Source organism: Bos mutus, chromosome 7 (genome assembly GCF_027580195.1).
Source record: "Bos mutus isolate GX-2022 chromosome 7, NWIPB_WYAK_1.1, whole genome shotgun sequence".
Taxonomy (NCBI): domain Eukaryota; kingdom Metazoa; phylum Chordata; class Mammalia; order Artiodactyla; family Bovidae; genus Bos; species Bos mutus.
The window spans coordinates 53788757-53798569 of record NC_091623.1 but is presented as its reverse complement, the minus strand read 5'-3'; the positions used below and the strand labels follow the sequence as shown (position 1 = coordinate 53798569).

The window sequence follows — 9813 nt, the reverse complement described above, 5'->3', positions numbered from 1 at the left end:
TACTTCACTCAGTACGACAGTCTCCAGCTCTAGCAATCTAAATATCCATCGACAAACGAGTGGATAAAGAAGGTTTGGTAGATATATACAATGAAATATTACTCAGCAATTTTAGAAAAGAAGGATATAATGTCATTTGCAGTCACATCGATGGAACTAGAAATTACTATGAACTTTTCAATAAACTCTTATGTAGGTGTTACATTTTCCCCAAATTCACCCTTGCATGAAGTTTGGATTGGCAGGAGAGAATACGGTCTAGGTGCCCTATGAAAGGAGATTCAATGTTTACATTAAAATCTGACTATACTCCCTTTTTATCCCAGGGCTTGATAAAAATTGCAGTAAAATACTGTGATCTTATCCTCAGTTGTAAAATAATGATAATGCACACTGCTGTCTTTTGAGGCTGGTAATGTGACAGAGGATGAGATGGCTGGATGGCATCACTGACTTGGTGGACGTGAGTTTGAGTGAACTCCGGGAGTTGGTGATGGACAGGGAGGCTTGGCGTGCTGTGATTCATGGGGTCGCAAAGAGTCGGACACGACTGACAAACTGAACTGAACTGAACTGAACTGAACTGAATGCATACAAAAGGAAAGAAACAAGCTACTTAAAAACTAAGCTAAAAACAAAAAACAAAAAAATCTAAGTTTCAGTTCAGTTCAGTTGCTCAGTCATGTCCAACTCTTTGTGACCCCATGAATCGCAGCACACCAGACCTCCCTGTCCATCACCAACTTCCAGAGTTTACTCAAACTCATGTCCATCAAGTCAGTGATGCCATCCAGCCATCTCATCCTCTGTCGTCCCCTTCTCCTCCTGCCCTCAATCCCTCCCAGCATCAGGGTCTTTTCAAATGAGTCAACTCTTAGCGTGAGGTGGCCAAAGTACTGGAGTTACAGCTTCAGCATCAGTCCTTCCAATGAACACCCAGGACTGATGTCTTTTAGGATGTACTGGTTGGATCTCCTTGCAGTCCAAGGGACTCTCAAGAGTCTTCTCCAACACCACGGTTCAAAAGCATCAATTCTTTGGTGCTCAGCTTTCTTCACAGTCCAACTCTCACATCCATACATGACCATTGGAAAAACCATAGCCTTGACCAGATGGACCTTTGTTGGCAAAGTAATGTCTCTGCTTTCGAATATGCTATCTAGGTTGGTCATAACTTTCTTTCCAAGGAGTAAGCGTCCTTTAATTTCATGGCTGCAGTCACCATCTGCAGTGATTTTGGAGCCCAGAAAAATAAAGTCAGACACTGTTTCCACTGTTTCCCCATCTATTTCCCATGAAGTGATGGGACCAGATGCCATGATCTTCGTTTTCTGAATGTTGAGATTTAAGCCAACTTTTTCACTCTCCTCTTTCACTTTCATCAAGAGGCTTTTTAGTTCCTCTTCACTTTCTGCCATAAGGGTGGTGTCATCTGATATCTGAGATTATTGATATTTCTCCCAGCAATCTTGATTCCAGCTTGTGCTTCTTCCAGTCCAGCGTTTCTCATGATGTACTCTGCATAGAAGTTAAATAAGCAGGGTGACAATATACAGCCTTGACGTACTCCTTTTCCTATTTGGAACCAGTCTGTTTTTCCATGCCCAGTTCTAACTGTTGCTTCCTGACCTGCATATAGGTTTCTCAAGAGACAGGTCAGGTGCTCTGGTATTCCCATCTCTTGAAGAATTTTCCACAGTTTATTGTGATCCACACAGTCAAAGGCTTTGGCATAGTCAGTAAAGCAGAAATAGATGTCTTTCTGGAACTCTCTAGCTTTTTCCATGATCCAGTGGATGTTGGCAATTTTTTCTCTGTTTCCTCTGCCTTTTCTAAAACCAGATTGAACATCTGGAAGTTCATGGTTCACGTATTGCTGAAGCCTGGCTTGGAGAATTTTGAGCATTACCTTACTAGTGTGTGAGATGAGTGCAATTGTGCAGTAATTTGAGCATTCTTTGGCATTGCCTTTCTTTGGGATTGGAATGAAAACTGACCTTTTCCAGTCCTGTGGCCACTGCTGAGTTTTCCAAATTTGCTGGTATATTGAGTGCAGCACTTTCACAGCATTATCTTTCAGGATTTGAAATAGGTCAACTGGAATTTCATCACCTCCACTAGCTTTGTTCGTAGTGATGCTTTCTAAGGCCCACTTGACTTCACATTCCAGGATGTCTGGCTCTAGGTCAGTGATCACACCATCATGATTATCTGGGTCGTGAAGATCTTTTTTGTACAGTTCTTCTGTGTATTCTTTCCACCTCTTCTTAATATCTTCTGCTTCTGTTAGGTCCATACCATTTCTGTTCATTATCAAGCCCATCTTTGCATGAAATGTTCCCTTGGTATCTCTAATTTTCTTGAAGAGATCTCTAGTCTTTCCCATTCTGTTGTTTTCTTCTATTTCTTTGCATTGATCGCTGAGGAAGGCTTTCTTATCTCTCCTTGTTATTCTTTGGAACTCTGCATTCAAATGGGAATATCTTTCCTTTTCTACTTTGCTTTTTGCTTCTCTTCTTTTCACAGCTATTTGTGAGGCCTCCTCAGACAGCTATTCTGCTTTTTTGCATTTCTTTTCCATGGCGATGGTCTTGATCCCTATCTCCTGTACAATGTCATGAACCTCTGTCCATAGTTCATCAGGCACTGTGTCTGTCAGATCTAGTCCCTTAAATCTATTTCTCACTTCCACTGTATAATCATAGGGGATTTGATGTAAGTCATACCTGAATGGTCTAGTGTTTTTCCCTACTTTCTTCAATTTAAGTCTGAATTTGGCAATAAGGAGTTCATGATCTGAGCTACAGTCAGCTCCCAGTCTTGTTTTTGCTGACTGTATAGAGCTTCTCCATCTTTGGGTGCAAAGGATACAATCAATCTGATTTCAGTGTTGACCATCTGGTGATGTCCATGTGTAGAGTCTTCTCTTGTGTTATTGGAAGAGGTGCATTTGCTATGACCAGTGCATTCTCTTGGCAAAACTCTATTAGCCTTTGCCCTGCTTCATTCCGTATTCCAAGGCCAAATCTGCCTGTTACTCCAAGTGTTTCTTGACTTCCTACTTTTGCATTCCAGTCCCCTATAATGAAAAGGACATCTTTTTGGGGTGTTAGTTCTAAAAGGTCTTGTAGGTGTTCATAGAACCATTCAACTTCAGCTTCTTCAGCATTACTGGTTGGGGCATAGACTTGGATTACTATGATATTGAATGGTTTGCCTTGGAAACAGAGAGAGATCATTCTGTCATTTTTGAGATTGCATCCAAGTACTGCATTTCAGACTCTTTTAGACCATGATGGCTACTCCATTTCTTCTAAGGGATTCCTGCCCACAGTAGTAGACAGAATGATCATCTGAGTTAAATTCACCCATTCCAGTCCATTTTAGTTCACTGATTCCTAAAATGTTGACATTCACTCTTACCATCTCCTATTTGGCCACTTCCAATTTGCCTTGATTCATGGACCTAACATTCCAGGTTCCTATGTAACATTGCTCTTTACAGCATTGGACCTTGCTTCTATCACCAGTCACACCCACAACTGGGTATTATTTTTTCTTTGGCTTATTCCCTTCATTCTTTCTGGGGTTATTTCTCCACTGATCTCCAGTAGCTAATTGGGCACTTACTGACCTGGGGAGTTCCTCTTTCAGTATCCTATCATTTTGCCTTTTCATACTGTTCATGGGGTTCTCAAGGCAAGAATACTGAAGTGGTTTGCCATTCCCTTCTCCAGTGGACCACATTCTGTCAGACTTCTCCACCATGACCCATCCGTCTTGGTTGGCCCTACATGGCGTGGCTTAGTTTCATTAAGTTAGACAAGGCTGTGGTCCGTGTGATCAGATTGGCTATTGGTATATCAGTTCCTACATAAGACTTTGTGATTCTATGTTTACAGTCATCATTTTCATCACCATCACTTTCATGATCATTTGGAGCACTTAGGAGATGATTTAGAGGGACCTATGTCGTGATTAGGTAGACCAGATGCCCATGGAAGACAGACCCAGTGTGCAGGGGAAATAGAAATTTAAATTAGAGTTCTAGGATGCCCAAAAGGTGCAACAACATCAACTTCATAAGCCTCTGAGCTGATCTTTGCATTTTGGTGCCCTCCCACTGACTATCTCAACTGCCCCACTGCCTTGATGATAAGAAAACAAGTTTCCTCCAATCCCTTCTACCTTCAGTGTCTTCCTCTGCATTGGCACTCACTGGGCTGTGCTGTGTCTCTGCTGGAGCAGGGATGAAGGATGCAGATTGCTTTCCCCTCCCCTACCTGCTCTTGGATGAGGAATGAAGCTTCGGGCTGGCGGCAAGACGTACTTAAGTATGGGCCTCCTGGTGCAGACAACAACTCCAGGAGGGTGAGACACACAGGTATCAACCCCACTGGACTTAAGCTGGCTAACTGAAGAGCTGAGAATCACAGGCTTATTTACAGTGATGCAGCCTTGAGACCTCAATGCGGGTAGCACATAATTTGCCAGATTTGTCCAAGGTGTCTCAGTCTCTGAGGGTTTTATAATTTCGTGGAGGAAGAAAAGGAGAAAAGTGAGAGATTTAGACTTGTCCTCTTCTTGGGGGAGTTTGACTTCTACTCATAGTCTCTGACTTTCACAATGTTTATCTCATCATAATATTCAGGCAACTTTTTTTTTTTTTTTCAATTAGAGAAAACACTAAGAGAAATGACTTTTTAATCTGCAGATCCACTTAATCAGTTATGTGATTTGGAGAGATTTAGATCTTATAAAACATGATTTTTTTCCATTTCCTTAATTAAGACTCCTGTCTTGGGAAACCTTATTTTTCATTCTTTGGTTCTGGTTTAGGGTTTTGGGATATCATATTTGGAGATTTATGGGTTTTTCTTTTTTCTATTTTGAATGAGAGTTCCAACTCTAGTTCTAACATTACAGAATTTTAAATTTTAAGTTCTAGTTAACTTAATATTCTAGCTCTAATTTTTCTGTTCAGTTGTTGTATATTGTATGTTATTGCATGCATACTCAGTCATGTATGGTTTTTTATGACCCCATGGACTGTAGCCCACCAGGCTCCTCTGTCCATGGGATTTCCCAGGCAAGAAAACTGGAGTAGGTTGCCATTTCCTCCTTCAGGGGATCTTCCTGACCAGGGATTGGACCTAGTTCTCCTGTGGCTCCTGCATTAAAGGCAGATTCTTTACTCACTGAGCCACTGTGACATATTACACAACTATGAATTTTGACATATTATTTGGAAACTTGCTAGCTTGCTTGAACACTTCAAGGGGCCTCAGAGAGTCTACATTCAAAATATAGGTGAGGACTTCAGTCTTATCAAGGCTTAACTAGGATAGTATCTGATTCCAAGCTCACTTTTATGGCTCTTGGTAGGACTGAGTCCTTTGAGGGCCAGAGGACTCCCTTAGCTTTTTACCAAATAGGCTTCTGACAGCATGGCAGCTGGCTTCCATTAGAGCAAGGTGGTCATTTAGTGGGAGCAGGTTGGCAAGATGAAACCAGAGCTGGTCTACACATTAAGGTTGGAAGGGACAATCCAATATTTTCCAAATTCAATTCATTGAAAGGAAGTCACTGTATCCAGTCTATACTCAAGGAGACAGATATACAAGGGCATGAATATAGGAGGAAGGGTTCATTATGAGCATCTTTGAAGCTACCCCCATATAGACCTCACACTTTTTCAGAAGCATTGACTCTAAGAAAAATTAAAACTATAGAGATGCTTCTGTGTTTGGTAGCCTTGTCTCCAACCCATCACAGTATCATCTTTTCAAGAAAAGTTAGCTGGAGAAGACCTGGCACAGGGAAGAGTATGCTCTGTTGTGGGTACTTCTGCAGATCCCACCACGCTGCTTCTGGCCATACAGTCAGGAGTCCAGAGGTAGCCTCCTTTAGGCATTGATTACTGAGGGCTGAGTACATCTAACATTGGAGCATATGTCCCTCATTTCTGACAGGACATATTATTATTATTATTTTTAAATCATTTTACAGTATACAGTTCAATGGCATCAGTACATTTACATTGCTTTGCAGCCATCACCACCATCCATTTCTATATCTCCAGAACGTTTTCATCTTCCCCAACTGGAACTCTATGCCCATTAAACACTAACTCCCCCTCCTCCTCCCAAAGCCTCTGGCAACCACCATTCTACTCTCTCTCTATGAATTTGACTATTATATCTGTGGAATCATTCAAATTTTGTCACTTTGTGTCTGGTTATATAATATGACTGGGGCAAAGTTAGATGGAATGGGAAGGAGAGTTATTAGAGAAACTGGGAATCAATTTTACTCTGATAGGTTCTCTCCTATCTTGGGAAACACGCATCCCTGTTTTCCTAGGAAAATTCCAGTTGATAAATGTTTATTCAAACTTAATGTTAACTGTGTCCTGTTTCAATGTCAAAATACTCTGGCTTGGAAATGAAGTGAAATAGGCATCCCATTTGCTCAAAAATCCTTAAGGAGCAAAAATATATTAAATGCCTTGGTCATTAAGTTAGGGTTTGTATGCATGTATGCTAAGTCGCTTCAGTCATGTCTGACTCTTTACAGCACTATGAACTATAGCCTGCCAGGCTCCTCCATCCATGGGGATTCTCCAGGCAAGAATACTGGAGTGGGTTGCCATGCCCTCCTTCAGGGGATCTTCCTGACCAGGGATCGAACCCATGTCTCTTATGTCCTGCATTGGCAGGTGGGTTCTTTACCACTAGCACCACTTGGGAAGCAAGTTAGGGTTTAGATTCACCTAATATATAGGGGAAAATCATAGAAAAAGTACATAAGTAGTAAACTTCTCCCTCCCAAGAAAGAGGGAGCTATGATTATTTTGCAATGATAGAGACAAAACTACCCATTATGAAGAGTCTTGAGTAGTACATGATGAAAGTGAAAAGAATATACTGCTGTGTATGCAAAATCCTGGAAGGGATATGACTCATAGAGGTGTCCAAATAAGCTCTCAATTACATTAAACTTATTCTAAGAGGAGAAATCTGGAATCAAGATTGCCAGGAGAAATACCCGTAACCTCAGATATGCAAGTGACACCACCCTTATGGCAGAGAGCAAGAGGAACTAAAGAGCCTCTTGATGAAAGTGAAAGAGGAGAGTGAAAAAGTTGGCGTAAAACTCAATATTCAGAAAATGAAGATCATTGCATCTGGTCCCATCACTTCATGGCCAGCAGATGGGGAAACAATGGAAACAGTGAGAAATTTTATTTTGGGGGCTCCAAAATCACTTCAGATGATGACTGCAGCCATGAAATTAAAAGACACTTACTCCTTGGAAGAAAAGCTATGACCAAGCTAGACAGCATATTAAAAAGCAGAGACATTGCTTTGCCAAAAAATGTCCATCTGGTCAAATCTATGGTTTTCCAGTAGTCATGTATGTATGTGAGAGTTGGAGTATAAAGAAAGCTGAGCGCCGAAGAATTGATGTTTTTGAACTGTGGTGTTGGAGGAGACTCTTGAGCGTCCCTTGGACTGAAAAGAGATCCAACCAGTCCATCCTAAAGGAAATCAGTCCTGAATATTCATTGGAAGGACTGATGCTGAAGCTAAAACTCCAATACTTTGGCCACCTGATGTGAAGAACTGACTCTTGGAAAATACCCTGACGCTGGGAAAGATTGAAGGCAGGAGGAGAAGGGGATGACAGAGGATGAGATGGTTGGATGGCATCACCGTCTTGATGGACATGAGTTTGAGTAAGCTCCAGGAGTTGGTGATGGACAGGGAAGCCTAGTGTTCTGCCATCCATGGGTCACAAAGAGTCAGACATGACTGAGTTTCTGAACTGAACTGGAGGAAAAAAATGTGTAAACAGGAAGCAGATCCAGAAAGACATAGATATGCTGTGGGACTGAAGATCAGAATTTCTTCTCGCACATGATTGACCTTGCTGCCTTTTCTAGTCCTATGAATGGAAATAAATAGAACTGCCTTATGATCCAGCAATCCCACTGCTGGGCATACACACTGAGGAAACCAGAAGGGAAAGAGACACGTGTACCCCAATGTTCATCGCAGCACTGTTTATAATAGCCAGGACACGGAAGCCACCTAGATGCCCATCAGCAGATGAATGGATAAGAAAGCTATGGTACATATACACAATGGAGTATTACTCAGCCATTAAAAAGAATACATTTGAATCCGTTCTAATGAGGTGGATGAAACTGGAACCTATTATACAGAGTGAAGTAAGCCAGAAAGAAAAACACCAATAGTGTATACTAACGCATATATATGGAATTTAGAAAGATGGTAACAATAACCCTGTGTACAAGACAGCAAAAGAGACACTGATGTATAGATCAGTCTTATGGACTCTGTGGGAGAGGGAGAGTGTGGAGAGATTTGGGAGAATGACATTGAAACATGTATAATATCATGTATGAAACGAGATGCCAGTCCAGGTTCGATGCACGATACTGGATGCTTGGGGCTGGTGCACTGGGACGATCCAGAGGGAGGGTATGGGGAGGGAGGAGGGAGAGGGGTCCAGGATGGGGAACACAGGTATACCTGTGGTGGATTCATTTCGATATTTGGCAAAACTAATACAATATTGTAAACTTTAAAAATAAAAAAAAATAAAAAAAAAGAAAATAAATAGAAAGAAGATAACGTGGATGTTGACCTTAGGCTATTCTGCTTATAATCCTCCAGAGGGCACTCTTGATGTCCTTATTCCTCAAGCTGTAGATGAAGGGGTTCAGCATAGGGGTGACCACAGTGTACATCACTGAGGCCACTGCGCCCTTCCTGGGGGAAGACAAGGCAGCTGAGCTGAGATACACACCAAGACCTGTTCCATAAAATAAGCAAACAACTACCAGGTGAGAGCCACAGGTGGAGAAGACTTTATACCTCCCACCTAATGATGAGATTCTCAGAATGGAGGACATAATTTGAGTATATGAGTAAAGGATTCCTGAGAGTGGAATTCCACCAAAGATTGTACCAATGAAGTAGATTAATATGTTATTGGTGGAGGTGTCAGAACAGGCAAGGTTGAGGAGTTGAGAAAGGTCACAAAAGAAATGAGGGATTTCCACTTCTGGACAGAAGGTAAGCTGTGACATTACCAAATAGTGCAACAGGGAGGTCAAAAGGCTGATGGAAAATGACACCAGGACAAACAAGCCACAGAGGAGGGGGTTCATGATGACCAGATAGTGTAGGGGGTGACAAATGGCCACCAACCGGTCATAGGCCATCACTGTCAGAAGGAGACTCTCCAAACATACAAAAAGAGAAAAGAAGGTCACCTGAGATAGGCACCCTGCATAGGTGATGGATTTGCTGTGTGTCTGGAGATTCACTAGCATCTTAGGGATGGTGGTGGTGGTGAAACTGACATCAGTCAATGATAGGTTAGAAAGGAAGAAGTACATGGGGGAGTGGAGGTGGGAATCAGAGGTGACAGCCAGGATGATGAGCAGGTTCCCAAGGATGGTGACCAGGTACATGGACAGGAAGAGCCCAAAGAGGAGGAGCTGAAGTTCTGGATCATCTGAGAGGCCCAGGAGGAGGAATTCTGAGACACTTGTTAGATTATGTGGTTCCATGTTGATGAAACACCTTTTGAAAAAGAAGAGAATATTCAATAAACAAATCAATTGTAGAGGGACCCAGATAAATGTCTATGCTTTGGATTTAAGTGGGTCACAAATAAAATGTTTAGGCTTGAAGACCATACATCCCATGGTCTTCAGAAATACTTCTTAGCTGTGAACACATATTTTGTTATTGTTGTTCAGTTGCTAAATAATGTCCA

The 9813-nt window shown here is 41.8% G+C and overlaps 1 protein-coding gene across 1 annotated transcript; it reads right to left on the bottom strand.

Moving 5' to 3' along the window:
* Nucleotides 1–8674: 8674 nt before the first annotated feature.
* On the bottom strand, nucleotides 8675–9604 carry LOC102271976 (olfactory receptor 7E178). The gene has a single exon (XM_005910441.3). It carries the CDS (start codon nucleotides 9602–9604, stop codon nucleotides 8675–8677), a length of 930 nt encoding a protein of 309 aa, XP_005910503.1.
* Between the last annotated feature and the right edge of the window lie 209 nt (nucleotides 9605–9813).